The sequence below is a fragment of the Numida meleagris genome, chromosome 23, assembly GCF_002078875.1.
Source record: "Numida meleagris isolate 19003 breed g44 Domestic line chromosome 23, NumMel1.0, whole genome shotgun sequence".
In the NCBI taxonomy this organism is placed as follows: Eukaryota; Metazoa; Chordata; class Aves; order Galliformes; family Numididae; genus Numida; species Numida meleagris.
In genome coordinates, this window is record NC_034431.1 from 3748628 (window position 1) to 3772283 (window position 23656).

At 51.9% G+C, this 23656-nt stretch overlaps 1 protein-coding gene and 1 long non-coding RNA gene across 5 annotated transcripts in view; one reads left to right on the plus strand and one right to left on the minus strand.

The window, feature by feature from the left end:
- Positions 6023-23656, minus strand: part of GRIK4 (glutamate ionotropic receptor kainate type subunit 4) — a 116270-nt gene continuing 98636 nt past the window's right edge. For 3 of the 4 annotated variants that reach the window (XM_021375948.1, XM_021375947.1, XM_021375946.1), the window contains 8 exons: positions 20997-21110; positions 16267-16376; positions 14297-14470; positions 14023-14188; positions 11928-12153; positions 10662-10790; positions 8063-8181; positions 6023-7561 (listed from right to left, as the gene is read on the minus strand). In XM_021375948.1, the coding sequence (XP_021231623.1) occupies positions 7196-7561; positions 8063-8181; positions 10662-10790; positions 11928-12153; positions 14023-14188; positions 14297-14470; positions 16267-16376; positions 20997-21110 (1404 nt within the window). In that variant the 3' untranslated portion in view covers positions 6023-7195. Of the gene's footprint in view, positions 7562-8062; positions 8182-10661; positions 10791-11927; positions 12154-14022; positions 14189-14296; positions 14471-16266; positions 16377-20996; positions 21111-23656 lie in introns of those variants that run through there. The other variant, XR_002432630.1, reaches the window with a different exon arrangement.
- Positions 21120-23146, plus strand: LOC110387626. The gene is made up of 3 exons (XR_002432631.1): positions 21120-22333; positions 22412-22549; positions 22877-23146. It is a non-coding gene; the product is annotated as an uncharacterized LOC110387626 (long non-coding RNA).

Consider the following 23656-nt stretch of genomic DNA (forward strand, 5'->3'; position numbering starts at 1 on the left):
AGGAACCTGTTAGCACAATATAGTCTTTCACCTCGAGGTGCCAGTTTGAATACAGCCCTGGCTCGCTCGGATGGGATGCTCTTATCTGTTGGCTGCCTCATTGTTCAGGGGAACTGAGTTTGATGGGTCTCAATCTCCTCCTCCTCCTCAGAGGATGAGTATCTACTTCCAAAGCCTTTATAGCCCTGGTGACCTCCTGGCAGGCTCCCCCCGTTCCCACAGCCATCTCCCCTAGGGTTAAACAGGCCATGGGAACCAGAGTCACCTCTCAACTGGCTTCTTCCCATCTGGTCACGCAGGGGATACTGACAGCAGTTCTCATTGACACTGGAGCCTCAGAATGAGGACAGCGCAGGAGAGCGTTCAGCCCGGTGAGATCCATGTGAAGTGACGGAGCAATCCAAGCCCCATTTTGGCATTATCATACTTTTAGAGCTGGACCTGATCAACCTGAGCAGGAAAACCATCCTCAATATTTCAGTAAGTTCTGGTCACAATACTTTCCTCATTATTTTGTGCTTCTCATGTGCCACCAATAAACATCCGTCCTATCAATGGGAACACGTACTGGGGTCTGAGCCAGTTCCTGAGCTTGTGCACCACAAGGCCAGGAGGGAACCTGTTAACATCCAGAATACAAGCCACACACTCAGCCCTCATTTCATTCCCATCTCTCCTGGAGCAGAAACATCGGGCAAAAATAAACACGTGTGCTCTTCAAAATAACCCGAAAGAAGATTCAGACACGGTCTGTATTAAAATAAAATGGATTATTAGTCATAATAATAGCTTAAAAAAAGCAAGCTTTCTTGTAGTCTGAGGTGCCTAAACCCATGAATTCCCTCGCTAACAGCATCCAACAGCTCTCGCCATGCCCAGGAAAGCACACGTGGGGACACACTGAGAGCACTGCATTGCCCGTGGTCGCACCCTGAGTTCATGCGGTGGTGGCAGGAGCCTTCAGCAGCCTCTGCCCTTATCAGAATGATTTTTGCTCTCTTTAAATCACCAGAGGCTTTTAGGGGAGGATCGGGGGAGCGGACTTGAAACGTACGCAATTTTCTCCTTTTCTGCCGCTTTTTGATCCTTTTGCTTATGGGTTTGGCAACTGCAGCTTTCTTCATCCTCCGAGATTATTCTTCAATTCCTCAAAGAGTCTTCAATTTTCTCACAAATCTCTCTTCCTTTCACTTAATTTAAACATTTTTGGCCAATTTCATGATTTAATAATGAGAAATAAAATTGGAGATTTAATAAGTGTCGAGAGAAGACCTTTCATTTCAGCTGGGGATTAAGAAGGAGCTAAAGGTGCGAGTCCCCTTCCCCTGTCCTGAGCTGCAATGTATGAAAGAGCCCAATCCTGTGCAGTGCCGAGCACTCGCTGCTCCCACTGAGGTCGGGCACATCTCGTGCACTCACATCTCAGTGCAGATTTGGGCCCCATAAGACACAGCGCGAGCACATAAATCCACCGCAGCGCTGTCTCGTGGATGTCTTGCTAATAACTTTAAAGCCTGACTTCATTTAGTTCTACCTGCAGCGGATCAACTCGGAGCAGCTCCTTGCCGCACCATTAATTTAAGGTAACAATTCACTTAGATCTTTGGTTCTGCATAAGTGCTTCCCCAAATCACATCTTCGGTCTCTGTCAATTATCTGCGACTAACGCACCTTGAAGTTACCTCTTAGAGCAAACATCACTCCACTGCCGTAATTCTAAAATACCATCAGTGGCCAAAAGATAGGAGAGATGCCCCAGAGACTCAGCCTGCAAATTCAGATGTAAAAAATAAGGAATAAATCAGTGCCGGGGCAGCCTGAAGATCAATTGGATTTTCATTGTTTGGGAATTGCTAGCCGTGTTCGCAGGACCAAATGGACCTTGAGCTTTTTGTTCATCCAATTTCATTTTCTGGATGACTACTGTTAGATAAAGGCAGCTCCTCGGGTAGCTCTGCAGTGCTCTGGCCATCACATCATGTCTGGCAGCTGGCAAATCGCATCTCCAGCATCAGGACTGCACTTTTGCTGGCTGTTCTGTTGCCCTCTCCATCACGGCTTCTCCCACAGGATCGCTCCTCTTCTGCTCCCCAAAACCAAGGGTGCCTTGCTGTGCCAGCCCCATCCTCTGCTCTGATCCCACAGCCATGAGAAGTCTCTCTGGGCTGTCCCAGGGAGATGTTGACCCAGCCTGAGTCCCAGTGTCAGTATGGGCTTCTCCTGTTGCTTTGGGCTCTGCCTGCACTGTGCAGCAGTGTGACAGCTGCGTGCTGCCCCATTTGGGGCCTGTCTCCATCTGGACCACAGCTTCCAGTCTGCTCAGTCAGGCAGAAAAGGAGCCAGCAGAAGGACGTGAGCCCAGCCATGGGAATGGCTTGGTTTTCCCTTGCCAAATGCTCTGCATTCCCACCTAGTTGTTACAATGGGACCGAGAAGCTCTCTGATTTTGGATGGGACTTTGGCTGGGAGCAAAGGACAGAAAGCGAGAGCTGTCTCTTCCTGTCTTGTGTGCATAACAACTCCATAGCAGGTTTGGATCCCACTCGGAGAACGATGCAGGCTGAGCATGTAGGCTGCCAACATTCATAATAATTAACCATTAATGTTAGCAAACACTTGGCAAATCTCCACCAGCTTTCATTTGAAGCTCTCAGAGTCCTTTGTAAACATGAACAGATTAAGCCTTGCCAAGACCCCCTCCAGTCCTACGCGTTAATCCAGAGAATATCCTCCGCTTTCATTCTCCAACAGGGGACTTAGCACACACCGTGCTGCTCGGAAGGGCTCGGATCAGCGCCGTTGTGTGGTGCAGAGCTGAGACCCAGGGCAGCACGGTGCTGCTCTCAAGCCATTTGCTGTGAGAACATCACCCATCGTGCCTGCTGGGGCCTGGTGGCATTATGGCCATCTGGCTTTGCCTTCCTTGCTGCTGCTTCTTAACAGCTCCTTGTAGAAAATGATATTTTGGTCAAAACTGAGCAAAAATAAAGGGCTGCTTTCCAGAATAACAGTCTCCCTCTTGAAATACAGCATCCATCTGAAGGAATTATAATGAGAAATATCGCTGCTGCGTCTGCTATACTCCCCACAAAGACACTCCCATCCAAGACTCTGCTTTTCCATTTGAGGTCTAGCTTCAGGGGGAGACACCCATCCATTTGACCCGCTCACATGGCCAGCAGCGTGCCAGGGCCAATGAAGTGCCCAGCCAACAAACCTTCCTCCCATGGACAGGCCCGGAGCACGGACATAGCATCACCTCCCGCTAACACCCGGCTCCCCACTGTGTTGTGACTTCCAGCTGTGCTGCTCGGGGGCTACAGACTGATGGGTGGCCATGGAATAACACCACGGGCTGTGTGCTCACCTATATCTCCCAGTTTAGTTCAGAAGCAACAATCAGAGCGTCCTCCTGGCCGTGCTCTGTAACGCATGCGGCTATTTGCTGTAGACCTGCAAGAACAATCAGTTTTAGGCAGACAGATCAGCCACCCCAGTGCCCTCCTGGGGATAAGAGGTCTTTCTTCTTTTCCTCCTCCAGTTCTTTGCGCTCATTTGCATTCACTTTCGGCTTAGAAATAAATTGCTTTAAATCTCGGCTCAGCACGAGCTAAGCCTGAAAAGCCAGAGGACGACGTTCCTGAACATTGCCGGGAGTTCAGGCAAAAGCCAATCAGAGGCGGGTTGTTCTGAGGCTGAGGAACACACAGAGCAGTATTTGGGGGATGAATAAGAAAGAGAAAGGTGCTTGGAAGGCAGAGATAGAGCAAGAGAAATGAAGGACGATAGCGGATTTGAAAGAGTGTGGGTCTCGCCCATGGTGCATCCCAATTGCCTTCTCCTCACCCTTGCACTGACATTTTCTCTCCCCTGCACCCTAATACACGAAGAATTAAAAATACAGTCCTGACACAAAGAATGACAGAAAGGGCGATTCCACACGAACCGACCGAGGCAGGAGAAACTCTATTCCGTGCCAAAGGCCAGAAACAATGTCAGGTCTTTCCATTGTAATCAAACATTGTTTATCGCATCAGAAAGGTACTTTTTGAAAGGCAAATGGCCTCGTAGCCCCTTTAATGCATGGAGATCCTTCAAGATAGGTATGACAGAGAAAACCCAGGCAGGAAATATGTGCTGGCTAATCTGACAGTTATCTCTTTTACAGCCAGCTCCTGTCATTTCAGTCTTTGGAACCGCCAGCTGCATCGGTTACTGCAGCCCTAACAGCAGCAGAGGAGCAAACCTTGGTTAATAAAGCTGGCTTCCCTCGCTTCTGTGCTTTGGGAGCGCTGGCGCTGGGCTGTGTCCCCCCGTGCCTCCAGCCCTGGGGCTGCTCGTCCCTCCTGGCCTGTTTTTTGGGACGGGAAGTTGTGGCCCCGCCATGAATCAGATCAGAGCACAGCAGATTCCCCTCTGCAGGAACAAAACTCTCCTGGACGTTGTACAAACTGCCCATTGTCTGATCCCGCTGGGACAGGGCTGATTTTCCCAGTGTGCTATCAGGTTCCCCACGAGTTGATTTATACCGAACTCATCAGCGCTACTTTGTGCCCAGAAGAGCCCAGCTCTCTATTTTCCATCAGTTAGGGGCCATCAGTTCTAATGGGGTCGCTGGGGCTGCGGGTGCTTTACGTGCTGCTCTGCAGGTGTTCAGCACGCTGCAGCCTTCTCCTGCTGGCTCCCTTTGAGTACCAACTGAAGAAGTTAAAGCTGTTCCTGCCCCTGGGCTCTCACAGTCCGCAGAAAAACCCTTTCCTATTTTGCCTGTGCCATTGGGTTCAGGAAATGCCCCCTGGCTGTCCCATTCTTGTTAGTGCCCATGTAACCTCAGGGGAGAAGGCAGCTTTTTATTGCTAGATGAAAACGGCACTGCTTGGGAAAACCAAAGCACAAAACCTTTGGTGCAGGAGGAGAGCTGCTTTTGGTTGGGAATGTGCCCGAGTGCAGCGGGAGCAGGGGCCGGAACACGGCCAGGGTGGGGAGGAGGATGGAGCCAAGGGTAGGAAGGGAGAAAGCACCGTGTTAATTGATCCAAGCTTGGGAATTTGCAGAGATATGTTACTAGAATTACCCCAGTTTTATCAGGAGATGGCCGCCCTGGGAAAGTGCCTTTTGGGCAGCAAAGCGCTCCAGATCTCGCACTGCATTAGCATTGAGCAAAAGAGGCCCCACAGTAACTTCAAAGACGAGAGCAGGAAGTGGGGGGCGGATGTAACTCACCCCGGGCATGCGAATGCATGACAACAGCCCCCAGGAAACCTGCACAACGCCGCCTCTGTCCAGGGCCCCTCCAGATCCCTCTAATCTGTAGGATTTCAGCCGTGAGCAGAAAATGCAGGGCCCTACAAAAGGCATCCGCATGTCAGCGGCTTTGATCCATCTACTGCTTCTCCAAGCCGCATTTCTGCTCCGAGTGAGCAGAACACAGGGGGGAAATCACGACAGAGGGCAAAAGAGATGTGAAAAAAAATCTCCCTAAAATCCCGATCTGAATATAAAATAGTACATAGGTCACAGAAGAGATGAAGAGCAAAGGCAGGGAGAAACCGGGTGGCTTCTCATCATTTCTTTCCTGACACCCCCTGCGTGAGCAGATGACTGCAGACCTTTGGAGCAGCAGAGGGATCGCATCTGCCTCTGTCAAGCTCCGTCTTTATTCAGTGCAGCGACAGGATGAGAAAAAACATCAGCTCTGATCAATGATTCATGGAGCCTTTTCTTCTGCTAATCTGTAAATACATTTTAAAAAGCAGCTTCTTTTTGATGAGCCTGTTCTGCTGTTTGTGAGAACACATCGGGCCTTCCAGGCAACACGGGCGCGCTCGGGGGCTGCTGTCAGCACTGGGAAGCACAGGGCGCTCTCTCTCTGCAGAGCTCAGGGCTCTGCATCCAGCTGGGCAGTGCGGGATCCTGCCCTCACCTCCAGCCCCAGCTCCTTCCATTGGGGATGTGCTTGCTCTCAGCAAGCCGCCTCCTAACTTCTCCAAGCGTGGATGGGGAAGAAAAGGGATAAAAAGCGTAATTATACAAGGACATCTTTTATTTCAGTACATTCAAGACAAAAAGAAAAGAAAACAATTCGAGAACAGGATGTACCTTCACTCGAGGCTTTATCTCCCCTGCCCCTCTCCATTTTCCTCTCTTCCCTTTTACAGTCAGAAATTGCATAGAATGTGTTTTTTCCATCAGAAAATTGAACTCGGCACTGTAGAACCCACGTCGGTGCCACGCGGAGCTGCCGCTGTTGCTGGGGAAGTCGGTGTTTCCTCTGACGGCTCCCACGGCGCTGCTGGGAGCGATATGGGGGAGCTGGGGGGCTCCCCTGTGCTCCCCGCTCTCCTTTCACCCTCCTCAAAGGGATCCCCAACCCACACCCCAAAAAAAAAAAAAAGGAGGGGGGAAAAAAAAACAACCAAAGGTATAACCCCAGAACTAAACAGAAGACACAGAACCCCTGAAATTCCAGGCGTTTCAAGGCCTCTTTGAGATCACTGCGTGTGTTGGTTGGTTTTTGGCATTTTAATATATATATATCTATGTATATATATATATATTTATATATATATATGTACGTTAACAACTCCTCAGATTGACTGTCAGCGTGTGCTGCTTCTCGCGGGGAGCGTGTCCCACCCCTTCCTCCCTCTCTCAGCCCACTGCCCCACTCTAGAAAGGAAGAAATCCAGCACCTGACACCCGGCGCCCTGGAGACTAGGTCCTGGAGTACCCCGAAATGAAACAAAATGAAAGAACGACTCTTCCCTTCCCATCCCTCGTCTGGACCAAAGAAAAATTCCCTCCCCTCCCACCCATTGAGATCATCCCCTGTGAGTCTGTGTGATGGGGAGACAGCGTAGCGTCCTTCCTCCTGGCCTGGGATGGAGCAGCTCTGAGAACAGCTCTTGCCCCCACGGGGGTGGGCGATGCTGCTACCCCGATCCCCACCGCGTCCCTCCTTCCCACCTCGGAGCTGCACGGGGGCAGCTCACACGAGGACCCCGCTCCCGGCGCGTCCTCTCCAAAGCCGACCCTCCGGCCAGGCGTGTGCGTCGGCCCGACAGCGCTCTGCCTTGCTCTGGAGAAGCTGGGTAACTGCTTTTAATTTAAAAACAAGTTTGACATTGTACAAGTCCGTGTTCTGTAAAATGGAACAGGACCCTCTCGGCCCACCCCGGCTCCCCCCGCCCCGGCGTTACTCGGGCTCGCTGCTGTTGGTGGTCTTCTCCCACTCCAAGCTCTCCTCGCTCTGTGCGGGCGAGCCCGGAGCCGGCCGTGCCCGGAGCCCCTGGAACCTACGGCACTCGGGGCAGACGCGGATGTGCGTGCAGCCTCGGGCGACCAGGGCGGCTTCTTGCGCCAGTCTTTGTGCCAGGGGGTCTGGCTCTCCCCCGCTGCACAGTTTCCCGTTGCTGAGCGTGGTCGTGCTGCGGGCTCGGCGCTCCTCGGGGATAGCGGGGCGAGTCCGTATCATCCCCCCTCGCCTCCGACGGGGGTGGAAACTGTCCTTGCAGAGGATGATGTTGCGCAGCTCCGTCACCATCTCTTGGCACACCGACACCTGGAAGGCAGACCCGAGAGACACCGCTCACCTCGGTGCCCTGCGCCCGCTCTGGGTCCCGATGACAAAGCGCTACGGGCTCAGGTTTGGATTTGGCCACTGGATTTTGATGCCAGCACTCAGACCCCAATGCTTCTTTTAGCCCAGGAGATGCTACCTCGTGTCAGAGACCCTCCTGCGTTCTGGATCCCCAGAGCAGCGTGGGACCCAAACCTTCTGGAGGCCCAAACCCTCAGATGTTCCACACTTCAGGAAAGGGACCTGGATGTTGTGCACTTCTGAGCAACAGCCCCAGAGCACCCCTACAGCCTTGACTGCAGTGGGATGCGGGAGTACCTGAGATGTCTGTGCACTTCAGACCCAGCCACACGCACCCAGAGCTCTCGTGCACTTGAAGTCTGGGCACTTGGAGCACTCATCTCAGCCTGAGCAGAGCATGGCTGAGCATCTCACACACAGCAATAAGCACAGATACCCCTAGGGGACAATGTCAGGTCCTACCTCTGACTGCTCAGAGTGCCGAAGGCTCCACAAAAATTCCAGCATTGCCATAAAAATCGCTACGATTAAGCCACAGATGAGAACCACGAAGATTCCACCAATGTTCTCCATTCCCAGGCCTAAAATAAAGCAGAAGGGACAATGCTGTGGGGAGGCAGGCACAACAAGACGCAGGCATCGCCGTGCAGAAATCCCAGTCCCTTGCTGTTTCGTTAGCACGGCGTGCTCCCAGCCAGGGACCAAAAGCACAGAGCCAGCACTGTCCTATTAATAGCGAACCGCATGACTCAGATGGCAAAGCGAATGGCTCGCAATAACTGCACGATCGAAGATGCACTCTCAGAAACGATGATTTTGCAGATAAACGGCGAATGCATTGGAGGGAAGTACAAAGCAATTTGCGGACAAACCAAAAACAGAGGGGGGAGAAACGGGAGATCAATCGGGCACATTAATACCTGCAAATTATTCACCCAGCTCTTGTTGCTTTGAACTGTGCAGATGAGCAACGCTGTTAGAGGAGCAGAGATGGGGAAGACAAGAAAGGGCTTTAGAGGAGGCTGGCACCGAGAAAACCTCCTTTGATTGCACTACAAAGTGCTGCTGAAAAACGATGACAGCTGCTTGTGTTGCAGCGGCGAGGAGAGCTTCCAGACAAGACCACGACCCAACGCGGTTGGGTTTGACATGGGGACCATGTGGGGATGTTGCACAGGGGAACCCGGCATGGGGCTGGGGGCTCTCTGGGACCGAGGAGCAGCGCCCGCCTCTCAGCACTCGCTGCCCAAGGAACAGCTCTGCTCTCCTTCTCTTGTAGGTTTGGCCTCAAGCGGCCAGGGCTCTTGATTGGGCTGATTACTAAAAAGCATGCAGTGCTTAGCGCTGAGGTGATGGTACAAGGCCATTACTCAACAAGAACATCTATAAAAACCTTCCTCTCCCCTCTGTAACATTAAATCAAAGTGCAGGAATCAATGATTTATTGACAATCTCTGCGTGGCTCTTAGACATAAAATCTCACCAAAATCCTTGTAAATCGCTGACCTGTTTTGTTCTAAAACTCAAGAGGTCACATTTCTCCCTCCTTCTCCGTCATTCTTTTGGCATCGCCTCCGCAGCAATCTAGTGACTCTGTAAATCAGCCCTTCGCAGAGAGACGTTCCCACTAAGACAGCAATTGCAGGGCAGAGCACATCCCATAATCACCGCTCAGACCCAAGATAAAGGCCACCCTCTCCTCACAGCATCTCTCCCGGTTGAATTTTGGGCCAGTATCAGGCTCTCATCATCCCGCCATGGTTTCACCTGGATGTCAGCTCAGGTACCCAAGCTCACCTGGGAGGTGTCTCTTTCCTCTGTATGCACATTTTATTCCCTCTGCTGCCCCAGATCTTCCAAAAACACTTGTGCTTTCTCTCTGCTAGGATATAGCTGGGCATTGATTAAGAAAGCAAACTAGCCACCAAAACAGTCTCATCCCCGTTCCACTTCTCACCAGCTATGTGACAGCATTCTCATTAGCATGACCAGCAGACTGCAGCCTCTCTCTTTTCCCCAGCCGAGAAAGCGAAACACGACAGAAGGGCACAAAGCATCAGAACAACCCATCCAGGGTCACAGAACCAGCCCAGGAGCCTCCTTCCAAACCCACCTCCTCACAGCCCGCGCGCTTGGAGCGCTCGGAGCCTGGAGGAACTCCACGGAGGAGGAGCCTCCATCCTCCACGCTTGCCTTCTACAGCAACTACTTCACTCCTCATCGCCTTGAGCTGAGGCTGGATGCCTTAGGCTGGCCCAGGACGTCTTAGCTCCTGCCTTTAGACCACCAGCCAGGCTCTCTCAGTCCCAGCAGGGTCTCATCCCGCTGCACACACACCCCAACATCTGCTGCAATGCCAGAGAAACAAGTGAGCAGCCACGCAGCTGGCTCGGCTCTGTGTCTCCGCATTCAGAGGGGTCAGGAGCCTCTCCCTTCAGCTGGGAACCTGCTGGCCTCTGAAAAAACGCTTGCTGAGGAAAGGGCGACTGCCAAAACAAAACAAAAAAAAACAACGCAGCAACTGCGGGAAGCTGGCAACTGCTGCACGCTGGGACATCAGCCTAATGTGGTAGCTTTCATGGCAATTTGCATAGCATTACCCAAAAGAATTTGCTCCTCAGTTTACAGATGCACTAATAACGTCCTTGTGTCCCTTCCCTCAGCTGTGTGCAAGGCGCTTTCACTCAGAGCCACTAAGCAGCGGGCCCGTGGTGGAGATCCATCTCCCTTGAAGGAACGCAGGGTTTTGGTCCGATCCCTTCAGCCATCCATTTCCCCACGTAATGCTGCAGACATTCATTAGAAGCTAATTTACCCTCCATATGCCTCCAATATTTGTCATTTGGTTGTTCCCGCTATCTTTGCCCCAGGCAAAAACACACAGCGTGAGGCACCGCAGAGCTGGTTGGCTCTCTCCTTGAATTGCGAGGGAAGGAATCGCAGGTCAGGAGAAGGGGAAAAAGTAATTCTTTGGCAGGAAAGCCAGCAACACACACGTGCAGATGGACCTTCATCCTGGCACGGCTGCCGGGGAGGCTCCCTGCAGGGCGGCACGCCGTACCTTTGGCCCGGTGGTCCTCCTCCTTGGGACACTTGCCTCCTTCCCACCACTTTCGCTTCAGGATTTCCAGCCGGTTGTTCTCCTGCAGCTGGAGGATGGCCAGGTCGAACTCGTCGCGGAACACAGAGCCTGCAACAGCGAGAGGTGGGCGCTAAGGCACCGCTGCCTGCACACCAAGACCCACATACGGCACTTAAACAGGTTATAAGGGAGAGCTTCAGCTTCGTGGGCAGGAGCTGAGCAGGCAGCTCGGTACCAAACTGCTCCTCAAACCACAGAGGTCCCTCTCTTGTCCGTCTGCCTCCAGCATCAACCCTGCTCTATCACTCGTGTTTCACACTGGCACACTGCAATGGCACAGAACCCAACACACAAGTGAGGTATGGGAGAGGATGCTCCGTGCTCCCTGCTCCCAGGGGTGCTGAAGGGCCGTGGGAAAGCCCACAGCTCCGCTGGTAACTCTGCACGATTGTCCCGGCCAGCAGCTTTCTGCTCCTCTTATCTGCTACGATTTCGCTGCTTAACAAGACAATGTCAGAACAAATTTAGCCATGACAAGTGAGCATTTGTACTCACAACCGGGTTACTGTGACTTTACAAGCTTACTCATGTCAGCTAAACTACAGCGACTGCCTGCACGAGGGTTTTGCGTCATCCAGCTTCACTTTGTATTGCAAAGTGTGGGCGCAGAGATCGGTCAATCGTCTGGAATAACAACTGCCCACATCCTTTGTTGTGTTCTCTTGTTAGCTCTCCTATTTGAAAGACAAAAAACCTGCATTTGTGGAAAGCTGATTGTTGGGTGAGATAGTTACTGAATTGTTGGACTCTGTCCTGCAGTTTTCAGAACCACCAGGTGTTAAGACGCTACAGCAATTGCACCAGCATTACTCGTAAGGCACTTCTGAGATGAAACAAGGAGCACGAAACGATTCAAAAAACACTGGTTTCAAAAGGGAAACCGTCAGCAAAGAGCACGTATGCAGAAAACAAGCAGCAATTTTGAAACATCTTGCACATGAATTACTGAAGGAGCCACAGTCACGTGTCACGGGGCTCTGGACCAGAGCTGGCTCTCGCACACCTGGCTCCGAGCGTGCACCTTGGGCAACCGCAGCGGATTTGATTTTTCCTCCCGAGATTTATAAACGACCCCGGGCAGAGCCGTGAAACGTGACATCGGCTTCAGAGCCGGTTCAGCCTTTCAAAATGCTCCGGTCCTCTGCTGACAGCTGAGAAGGACTAGAATTTGTCTTCACTGCCTACCGACGGGCATGCCAATCCCGTAGCCCTTGGTGTCCAGAAGGCCCCCGACCTGCGTGAGGTTGCAATTGCGCTGACGATAATACTCGTTCATGGTGGACTCCAGCAGGAAGGCGTAATTGGAGTTCAGCACGCGCGCGATCCCTTCCTCCGTGCTCTTCACAAAGACGCTGGGCTGCTTGGAGTACATGTAGTTCCACATCCTCTGGTACGTCTGGTAGCGGGAGTTCTGCCGAGAGAGGAGCGCAGATGAGGCAGGGGACGGTGTGGTGGCATGCAACCCAAGTTAGACCCCGCTGTATAAAGGCCACGATGTGGAAGGGAGTCCAAACCGGTTTAGTGCCCGATTCACAAAGGGATTTGGATGCCTAATCTCTAGTTATTCCAATAAGATTTAGAGGTCTGAATGTCTTGGTGGATTTGAGACTTTGTTGGCGAGGCTGAGCATGAAAGGCATACCTAATTCTAATAGGTTCCAGAAAATCTCTTTGCAGAAATTCCATTTTAGAAAAATACGTCATTTTTGTAGGAGCGTATCAAAAACACTCAGAAGAATCAGAGGAAATAGCTTGTGTTTGGTTTCAAGTCACTAAATGCTCCCCGTACCCTTGTGCTCCACTAGAGCCAGACACTGCCAACCCGAGAAGAGCACTGAGCTCCAGGGGCAGAGTCAAAGCTCATTGGAGTTCATTGCTCCCTCAGTCTGGATTTTGCACCCGCAGTCTTTTCACTGACCTCAGCAAGCCCCAAACTCCAGAACGTGCAGGTGGTTGGACCTGCCTTGCTTTGACTGAGAGAGGAGTGTGTTTGGTGGCTTGCACGCTGTGATGGGGGGGGGTCTCAGGACGCTGCTGCTGCCCTTGTCCACCCAGCTCTGTCCTCTGTGCAGTCACTCGTGCAGGGAGAGGCGAGCAGGGCGTGCTCGTTCACAATACACAGCACTGTTACCCCTCAATCCCATGTGTTAGCAGCCAAGGAAACTGCTGCCAGGACAGGTTGCAGTGCAAGGTGCTTCAGCAATGGATGCCTCACGCAGCCAAGAGCTGCAGGGTGAGGACAGCCTCAGCCGTGTCTGCACAACCCACTGCAGCACCTGACTCACCACCCTGACAGGAGGTGTTGCAAATGGTACAAGAATACCTTGTGCTAATTTCTTTTTTGACACGGGCACGCACCAGGCAGCGCAGAGCCATGGCAGGATTTTAACCTTGAAACTCTTCCTGAGAAGGGATGAGTGCCTCGCACGCAGCCACCTTACTCACTTGGGCTCTTCAGCTCGTTTTAGATGTGATGTTCTGCTTAAAAGAAGGGTTTTGCCAAACCCCTGAAGGGTGGAAAGTTGAGCTGAAAAGCTCGGGCTCGCTTGAGAGGTTTCTCAGGCTTCCTGGTTCCGTTCAGACTCAGAGGAAAAGAAAAGTGAGAAAAGCTTTCTCTCCTCTTGGTATTTCAACATCCAATAAACAAATAATCCTCAAGCAGTTCTGTGTGCATTCAGAGCACTGCAGAAAAGATGCACTCATTGTTTCCCTTCTGAATACAGCAGGGAAGACAGAGATGAAATTGGGCTAACCCGCATTACATTGGCACGTACCTGACTTGTGTGTTTTCAGAGCCACCAACCCCACGAAGACTCTGGTTTGCACCAGCACATTTACATGAGCTATCCCACCAGGGAACTGCAAATGCTTCTTTGCTTACCCAACCCGAGGAACTCTCATGGAGAACCTAAGACCATAATGAATATGCACAGGGACTCCCAGAAATCTGACTGCAAACGCTCAGCTGCTGAAGACAACAACGTGTCATCGCTGTGATGTGTGGATCTGCACCACTTTCCTGCCTATGTGGTATGGAAGTCCCAGTGTTGAGTCACTTTCTGAGTGCTGGAAGAAACCCTCCACCATTCATCCCGTCAACACCCCCAGTGGAACTGGCCCAGCGCTGTGCTACCAAGCAGCCAAAGCCCTCTCCAAACATCCCCTCTGTGCCAGAAACTGGGATGCAACACACCAGGGACAGGCAGGGCAAGCTGGGCGACATCCAAATCCGATTCGAGGGTGCAACCCCCCGCCCCAGCTAGCAAAAGAAGGGGGTTTACTTGGAAGAAGGTCATGCTGGAGCCGCCGTGAATGGTGCCGTACTCGATGGTGGTCTGATCCGCCAGGTCATCCACGGACTCGATGGGGACGTCCATGCGCTGCACGGTGAGGAAGGCCGCCAGGTTGGCCGTGTAGGAGGAGATGATGATCAAAGTGAAGGCCCACCTAGGGGAAGGGGAAGCAAAGAAGGTAAGCCGAGATTTCCCCATGGGCTGATCTCCATCCCCACCCCGCAAGAGAAGCCCTCCTTCAGAGGAAGGCCGACCTTCTTACCAGACTCCACTGACGCAGCGCGTGGAGAGCGCCTGGGGGGCGATGGTGGAGCCTTGCTGCATGAACCCCCCGACGGGAAACCACAGGCTGTTCCCCAGCGAGTACTGGTTGATGAGAAGGTTGCACCTGCCTTGTGAGCAGGGGTGGGGGCTGTACCACTCGTAGGGCGTCAAGCTGCAACGACAAGGAGCAGGGAGCACAGGTAATTTGCTGGGAAATGGGGCACTTAGGAGAAACGCAGCAAAACAAAAAAAGAAAAAAGAAAAGCTGAAAAGCCCCAACTCTCCCGGAGGCAGATTTTTCTGAGGAGGAAAGTCTGCTGTCAGTTGTTGCTCAGGGCACAGAGCTGCACGAAATGCTCACTCTGAGGCTCAGGAGCCAGAGGCTTTGCTGCAAGGTGTGCAGAAGTTTTGGGAGGCTCTGCTGAAGGGCACGGGCTGGACGGAGGCTGGAGCCCTGCGTGCCAATTTGCATCGCAGACAATGACAATAATTCCAGAAGCGCATGGTCTTGATGTGAAATTGAAATCAAACATCTCCCGCTGGGTTCCCTGCCAGATAATGAGCATCCATGGCAAGTTCCAAAGTGGAACACGTTAAGACCTGACTGCACAGCATCATCGAGGAAGAATGGTTGCAAATGGTTGCTCCAAGGTCTGGTGGCCCCAGCACGGTCTGACTGCGGGATTAGTTTGAGGCCAAGTTGTTGTGGTTGTTTCAGAGCATCCCCTACTTTCAGCGCTCACAGGGGTGGGACAGGGGTGGTAATTGCAAATAAACAACAGCACGTCACTGCAGTGATGGCAGCCTGGCTCTCTTTTTGGGCTGATCTCACTCTTCAGTTCCCCGGTTGCTAAGAAAGCCTTCTAAATCCTACGCTGCCATTCATCTTATTGCTAATGGTTAACAAAGCTGGTGCTTGGGAGGGTTATTTTGGGGCTCCTGCAAATGCAGCTGCAGGGCTCTATTGCAGCATTTCACCAAAATGAGGCATCAGCTTTCATTTCTGCATCTCTCACCTCATCTAGAGGCACATGACTTAGGAGGGCGATGTTTAAAACATGCAGAGAGGGGTTGGAGGGGCCTCACATCTCAGCCTGCAGAGAGTGCCCTGCTCCATTATTCAATGTTTTCTTCAGGACTACGTTATCTGAGGCTGAAATGGGATTCAAAGAAAGCATTAAAGCCCTGTCAGCGTGACAACTTCAGCCATGCTAAGGGACCAAGTGGCAGCACAGTTCCACTTCTGTAATGAGGAGTGGGTATTTGCCACGTCCCGAAGCAGCGTCCGAGCCCCGAGCACAACTTTGGAATGCGTTTCCAGGACACAGGTGAGCTGTGGGTGGGAAGGTCCATCCGTGGCACCAAACGGCAGCGCTTTGCCACGAGGTCAGGGAAGGCAGCCCTGCAGCACAGCCCCCAGGCCTCCACGGGAGACGTGCCGCGGAAAAGTGCCTGGTGACATTTTTTAAAGCTGATTTAAATTAGTCATAGGGAATCGACGGAGAGCTGTCAGGCGAGGCTCTGCACGTCAGCTGGGAGCTCTTGAAGGGTATTAATGAACTTCCACTTTCTGAATACAGCGCGTTTTAAAGGACCGACACCGGTACTGGAGTTTGCATTAACATCTCTGAATGCATTTCTGCTGACATCTGCCCTTTACGGCCAAGACAAGTGCTCTGCTTTCCCAGCTGCAGACTGAGCACTTCCAGGGAACAGCCTCATTTGCACCTCATCTCAAACCTCCTCCTGCCCTTCCCAGACAACTGTTGGCACCGCTCACGGCCATGGCCGTGGCCATCCAGCGCCGATGCGTGCCCAGCAAAGCCCCGTCCCCAGCTGATGGGGGACAGCAGGACCCCATGCTGGTGGCCTGGGGGACGTCCCCACGTGCAGCCCCTCACCACGGGGCTGGGAGCGTGACGCTAGATGGCACCGCGAGGAAAGGAAAGGCGACAGCAGCCACGTTACCGAGCCACCAAGAAGAGGACGCAGCTGACGGCCAGGTAGGCGAGCAGCATGAAGAGCCAGACACCGGGGGAAAAGGGGTCCAGGAAGGAGAAGTAGCCAGGCTTGCGGCCCTGCAAGGCAAACAGAAGAGAGTTTGACCTGTTTTCATTCTGAAAAGGACACAAAGGGATGCACCTGCCTTGTTGCTGACAATGGCTGGGAGGGGCAGAAGGGAAATAGAGCAAATAGGGATTTGGGAAAGACCTCCAGGGAGAGCAGCGAGGCAGTGCCACAGGTGAGCCAGCCCCACAGCAGCTCCCTGCGAGGACCCTTTCCTGAGACCTTTCCTCTCCCCAGCACAACCACGTTTGTTCCTCCAGGTGAACAGACAGGTGAAGCCATGGAAAATTAGGGCACCCGCAGCACTTTGCTGGGACACACTGTGCTGTAGGATGGACTTGGGAGGGGTGAGACCGGGTGTGGAGCTGTCGGTCACTCATAGAGGATTGCTGGGCACAAAGGGGCTCCCAGGCTGAGAGGGGTGGGTGGGAGCCTCTGCGGGAAGCAGAGGGGAGAACGCATTTTAATGCAAAAAAGGAAAAAATAAAAAAAAAAACCAACACGTTTGCAATATTTCTGGCTCGCTTTCTTCTGCCTGCAGACGTTCCTTTTCTACAAAACTCAACGAAATTATTACTTTTATCTCAGAGAACACGGTATTTTTATCTTGGGGATGCGTCAGAATTTCCTGCTTCTACCTCAGCAATGCCACCTTTCCTTGAGAAGTAACACCTTCGCTGCTAGGAAAATTGGGCTGCTCAGCTCTTCAAGTGCATGAAACTCACAAGGACACCGAAATCTTGTCAAGTTTAGCAACGCTGGGACGAGGGGAGGATTCATTCCCAGGCACTTCTCTCAAGCTGAACTCCCATTCTGCCCAGTGGGGGAAAAGCAGCTCCCAATTTATCTCCGAGCAAGCTCAATGTCACCTGAGCAGGGGTGTCCCCAAATGGGCTGCATGCTGCTCGCTGCTCCCTTACGCAGAAGCTGCTGCTGGGGTTGTCTCTGATACACGGAGCCCTCATTTTTCTTTGCCCGCTGCCTTAACTCTGCTCATGACACCACATAAACTAATAGCAGCTGGTAATAAATAACAGCTCACTTCAATTGCCACAGCAAACCCGGTGCCATCCAAGACCCGAGTTCTTCAGAGCTGCACTTAATCCCAAGGCAGTGAGTGATTTTCTGTTTTCACTGAAGTCTCCAGGAAACAGAGTTGAGGGTTGTTGTTTTTTTTGTTTTTTTTTTTTGCCTTTTCTTCCATTCCCAGAGCCAAGAGAAGCATTTGAAATTCCGTTTCCATAAAAACACTGTTTTACTACTGAAATATTCCTACTCTTATGCAAAAACTGAATTTCACAAGGTCTTCTTAGTTCTTCTAAAAACTGGGATGTCGCTAGGAAAGGCAGTGGTGGTTACACAAAGACCTCCCTGAACATCAATATCTCGGGTGCCCTGATGTTCCCAACTCCAGTCACCAGATGGGACCTCACCCTCAGAAACCTACAGCAAAGTGTGGGGAGTTGGGAGAGCCACCCCATAGCATCTCCTCCTGGGTCCTTAGGGAGGAGTGGGCTTGGAGGCTGGGATCTCCATCAGTATTTTCAGAGATTTGGGCTTATTGAGCCTTTTAACAGATGGATGAGATAGGAATCAGTGGTTAAACCTTCCTGCGGCCATTTTCGAGTCAATTTAAAATCACATCCCAAGAAAAGGTTCTGATTCTCTCCTAGCTTTAATTCCAGAGCCCTTTTCCATACTGGGTCATCCCCTTGCTCACCTTTACTGCAGCAACTCTTGTTGTTGCTGGGAGATGAGACCATCTCACTGCTCCCAGCCTGAGCATTTTGGACTCCTGGATGCCAGCTGGAAGCCCAGGGCAGGCATTGCCCAAGCTCTCCTCTTCAGCAACCACCTGGCATTCCTGGATGCCCTGCAGAAGCCTGCTTCCCTTTACCACCTTGAGCAAACCTGGTGCAGCTGCCTCTCTTTCCACAAGTGTTTACACTCTCAGAAATGAGATGGACCAAAGGGAATAGCAAAGTGGGACCACCTCCTGCCCCCAGCCAAGCAAGTGGGGCCTTCCCCAGCAGCAGCTGGCCCCAAGCAGCCCATCCCTCCCAGCATCCCGCAGCTGGCAGGGGATTCCTGGGCACTGGCAGTGTCTCAGCTGAGCCTCCCTTGCGAGGTGCTCCCATAGCAAAGTTCCTCGCTGTAATTAGGGCCTCCGTGTCTTCTCCGTGTTTCTGGGGCAGTTTGTCAATAAATTATGCTCATTAAGGAAATTGCATTGGAAGCTTTAAGTTTCCAGCTTGGCGGTGACTCTCTCCTGTGACTTTACAGTAGTAGTAGTTCTGGTTCTTTTCAGCTACAGTCATTTTCAGGCTGCTGCTACATATTCTTTTCATTCACAGTTGAGGATAAGAATAAAGATATTCTGTTCCCACGGAGGGCACAAACTCTCTCTTATCTGTCTGTTTTGAAGATGGGACTGACAATATCAGGCGTCTGTCAGATATTTTTAGCGGGTCCCAATACGGCTTTGTTAATTGGAAGAGCTATTTTTCCTGGAATAGAAATGTTAAAAGTGTCCAATAATTGATGAAGGCCTCCTGCATATCCTCAGATGGAGGCAAGAGGGATTCATTCAGCGGTTCCTGGAGCTAGAAGAGCTTTAAGATCCCTTCCAACCCAAGGCATTCTGTGGCTCTCTGATCTCTAAGGTCCCTTTCCAACCCAAGCCATTCTGAGGTTCCTTGCTTCCTGGAAGCCAGCTAGTCCCTCAGCCCCTTCCACAGAGGCAGACGTGAGCAGAAGCAAGTGTATGCAACAAATAACCCTGCCTTCCAACACACCTCTGTGCAGAGCAAAGCACCAGACACCTACCCCAGCCCCTTCCCCAAGCCCTGGTACAGCTCAGGACCCACCATCTACCTCCTGCCCTCTGCAGGACCACAGCAGGGATGTAATAAACAAACAAAAAAAGCCTTTTCTCCTTGCAGCCTGCGAGTCAGAAAGCCTATTAGAGTCCCCGCGTCAGAAATCCATACTTGATTATATCACAACAAGTGAAATTGAGAAAAATGACAGCCCCATTTAAAGCTGCCATCTTCAGTTATGTGTGATAAGAGACGCAGTGTGGTGGCTGGGTCGGGTGGGTGGGGAGAAAGCATTTGCAAACGGAGTTAAATGGAAATTCACATAAAATGTCATCACGCTGGGAGGAGACTGGGGCACAGAGGCTACTCCTCAGCAAGGGATGTGGTTGTGCGTATTTATGAGGCTACGTCTGATCCGAGCCGTGATGAACACACGTCAGCTGCAATTTCTGACATTGCAGGGGTGTTGTGGGGGGAGGAAGGGGGGCTGCCTCCAGCTGCTCTGCAAACCCCATCTCTAAGGAAAGACAGAGCAATGAGCAACCTCGCCTGTCCCCGGGAATTCAATATTTACCAGTTTAATGAGTTAACTGCTGCCCACTTCCAGCTCGGTGGGAGAAGCCAGGGAGCCCCCAGTGCTGGGAGATGCTTGCATCCCCTCTGCAGCCCTACTGGGGCCACTCCATGACCCAGCCACGGCCCTCACCACTGCTGCAGACCGAGCCCTGACCGACGGCAACGCTTCCTGCAACCCTGATTATGAATCCTGCTCACTTTGGGATGTGCTTGAGTGGTGGGCTGGGACAAGGCTCTCTGTACCAGAGTGAGGAGCAGAAGGTCCCTGCCCTGAAGAACTTGCACTCGAAGTGGATGTGTCAGGCACATTTGCATCGAGTGCACAGAGGCAGCAGCACACGCCTCGCGCTTAAGCAGCGCATTACATGCAAGCCCTGCGCTGATGCTGCTGCGCATCCCGCAGAGCAAATGACACAGCCTCGTGCTGCCCATGGAATGGGGCCTCACAGGGACTCGCTGGGCTGTGGGGTGGACTGGGGGCAGAGCACGCCCGTAATCAACCCCCAAACATTAAAAGATGTGCGAGAAAGCAAGAAACTCCACTATAACCCCAGCCACGTGGCACCCGCAGAGACACCTCTGGATGCATGGGCAACTGGGTGCAAAGAGATGTGGCTGGGAAGGGATGGTTACCTAAAGGTCTGGCCCTTCCTGATCAGCAAACAACCAATCCTAATTCCCGCACGTACCAGAAGAAATGGAATTTTAACTAGATTTTAATTACTTGTTTGTTCTTGGCAGCAGCAACTCAGCGCAGAGAGATGTATGCGCAAGTTTGTTTATATTTGTACTGAACACTGCATCTTTAGCAGCATCACGAGTGAAGAGAGGGGGCTGGGAGAGGCAGCTCTAATTGTTTCATCCTTTTGGCTGCTATTGTTGAGATGACGGGAAATCAGGACTGCAATTCTCATCACATTCAGCACCGTGCTGAGCACATTTCCCAACCACAGACTGGGAACAATGGGATGCCCTGCTGGAAGGGATGGGGATGCTGGTGCTCATCTTCTGCAGCACATGGGATCTGGGGGCCCAGGGACGGAGCCAGCGGGGCAATGGGAACCGAATGCACTGAGCTGGCACAGGGCAGGAGGAAGGAAACCAAGGTCCAGCACGTTTGTGTTTAAATAGGAAAACCAAATATTTTTTATGAGCCGTTCACTTTTCTTCTATAACGAGGCACGTTTGCATGCAAATAATGGAGGGACATAAATGGTCATAAAAGAAGTCTCTTACCATATGAACTCGGTAGAGAATGCTAATTCCCAAAGTCATGAATGGCTTAGAGAAATCAATCACCTTCTCCCGCTCCGCCGTAATCGTCAGCCCTGCCACGGCCAAGTCGGCTTTCTGCAGAGAGAGGGAAGCAGAGGAGCTGAGTGCAGGGATGGGCAGGGAACAGTAGGACAGGGCACAGTGCTGCGGGGTGAGAGTGGGAAATATAGAAAGCAGCAGGAGTTCACCCCACATGGCTTTCACACAAACCCTTCTCAGGCACCCACTGCACAAGCATCTCACGCTCTGGGCCATTCTTTGCTTATTGCTGCAGGCTGCAGCCTCCTGCTCCCACAGCCCCAGCTTAACATAGTGCTCTCCTTCCAGACAGGGCATAAACGTTTCCAGATCGACTCGCGAAGCAAATGAGATTGGGGCAAAAAAAGAAAAAAGGGAAAAAAAAAAAAAAAAAAAAACCACAACTTTCTTGCAATGTTAATATCCTTGCAATATAGATAAGGGATTTGAATTTTAAATATTATTTTTATTACTACAGCTCTTCTAATGTCTGTAATTGCTTTCTGTAAAAACGAAACCTCCCCCGTTCTCTTGTAGGTTTGTTTGCCTGCTTTGCAGGATGACAATTATGCATGCAGAGAAAGAGAAGGGGAGGGGGAAAAGGAAAGCTATTTGCACTTGTTGTCCCCGAGTTTCATAGGTCTGTGCAGAAGCCAAGGCACCATCAGGCCTGACGACTCGATAAAATATGCAGCTTATCTCCCTGGATCCATGCCCTACTTGCAAATGCATCGCACAAAGGGAAATTTGCGGGTGCACCGCTCTCGCCATGCTCTCTGCCCCTGCTCTTGTTCTTTTTCCTTAGGAAGAACACGGCTAAGTGCCTCCAGGCCGAGGTCTGCCCCATGTTTTTCCTTCCCAACCAGGCTTAAAGGCAGATGAGGAGAAAAGCCAATAGAAGGCAAGGCTTGCAGAAGCCCTGCCGGAGCCCACAGGATGAAAGGAAAGCAAAAGCAAGGCACGGTGATTGGCACGCCTGCCCACCAGCAAATAAGGTGCACAGGTCACGGAGAAGGTGATATTTCACAGTCGGCGCAGGACGGCTTTATTGGACAAGACTAGTGCCAGATTTCTGCAATTGTTTCCAAGCAGCTATTACAGATTCCTGCGAGGTTCAGGCTGGAATGAATTATGAGCTGGAGAGAATTTCTGCCTAGCCAGACATTTACCCACAGGGTTTTTAAAAGGCACCGGTAATCATAGCATTGTGTGTGAGCGGTTCAGCCCCATGTAAACAGCAGCAGATTACAAAGATGGGATCAAGTCATCTGTGGAACATGGTGGGTAAGGAATTTTATCTGCAGGGAAAGCCTAAAGCTCACTAAACCTCTCTTGTCTATGCTTATAATGGTTTGCAGGTACCACTGACCTGGGGAGAGCTCTGCTAGCAAAGCTCCTCGTGAAGATACAGCTTAATTCTGACGCTGGATTTCTCAAATTCAGTTTGGAGGACTGGGAGTAGTCTATCAGCTAATCCACAGGCCAATGGATGTCAGGTACACTGCACCAAAGGTGCACCAAAGAAAAAAGCCCTGGGCACTGACCCGCTGGATCTGGGGGTGCCCCATGCTCCCACGGGTGCACTCAGCGGCACCTGCAGAACTCACCATGGCCACGGGCACCTGAGCAGCACACCCACAGCCCTGCCAGAGCTCCTGTCCTTCTGCCCACCCCATGCATGCCCAACCTCTGCCCTTGCAGGGCCAGCACTGGAGCTCCAGCTATGTGCAGGCTGCTGGAGCTTGTGCCCATCCCCACCTGCTCCCCGCAGCACAGAGCTCGCGGCTCTGCTCTGTCAGACTCCCTCTTTCCTCTCTCCCCAGGCTCAGAAGTTAAGGGCTGATTTCTGACAGCGCTAAACTTTGATCTGGGAATGGCATGCGATGTGTTCTCTGCCTGAATATCATCAATTTCATGCTTTCGACTTTGCTCCCTGATGTTCACAAAACTTGTGTGATTCAGCGAGGTCAGCGTGTCTTGGTTACAGAGCTCCGCAGCTCTCTGCTCTCCATCCTCCCCACCTGAGCATGGGTAGCAGTTATAGTTCTGAGCCTAAACGTTGTGTTTGGGGAATAAATGGGTTTTGCTTTCTGCTTCTGCGCTCCATCTACTCCTGGGAAAAGGGAAACCAGGAGGGAAATGATGGGGGGGAAGAGGGGCAAACACTGCGCGATGTTCAGCCTTCCAGTACAATTTCAGCTATAAATGTCAGCGTGAAATAGGCTTAGGGAAAGACCTAGCGTATTTGGGAAGTAGAAACCTCTCAAACGAGGCCAAACCTTTTGCTAGGCGAGGGGAAGCTGCCTGAGATAAAAGCAGGAGCTGCTGCGGCCGTACACAGAACTGCCTGCGGGAGCAGCCGGGCTGACGCTGCCACTGGGAAGGATGAGAAGCACAGGGGCTGAGCCAGGCTCCTGAAGAGGAACAACAATTAAGCAGCCTTAATAAAGAAATTGCAGGGACTGCCAGCCCGGAGGAGGCATCCGTCTCCTCGCTGGGGCTGCTGACACGGCTCAGCAGGAAGGAGTGGTGATGAATGGGGCTGATGTCAGCCCAGTGTCAATCCACTGTCCAGGTATGACACAACACGCAGGGAGAGCCCA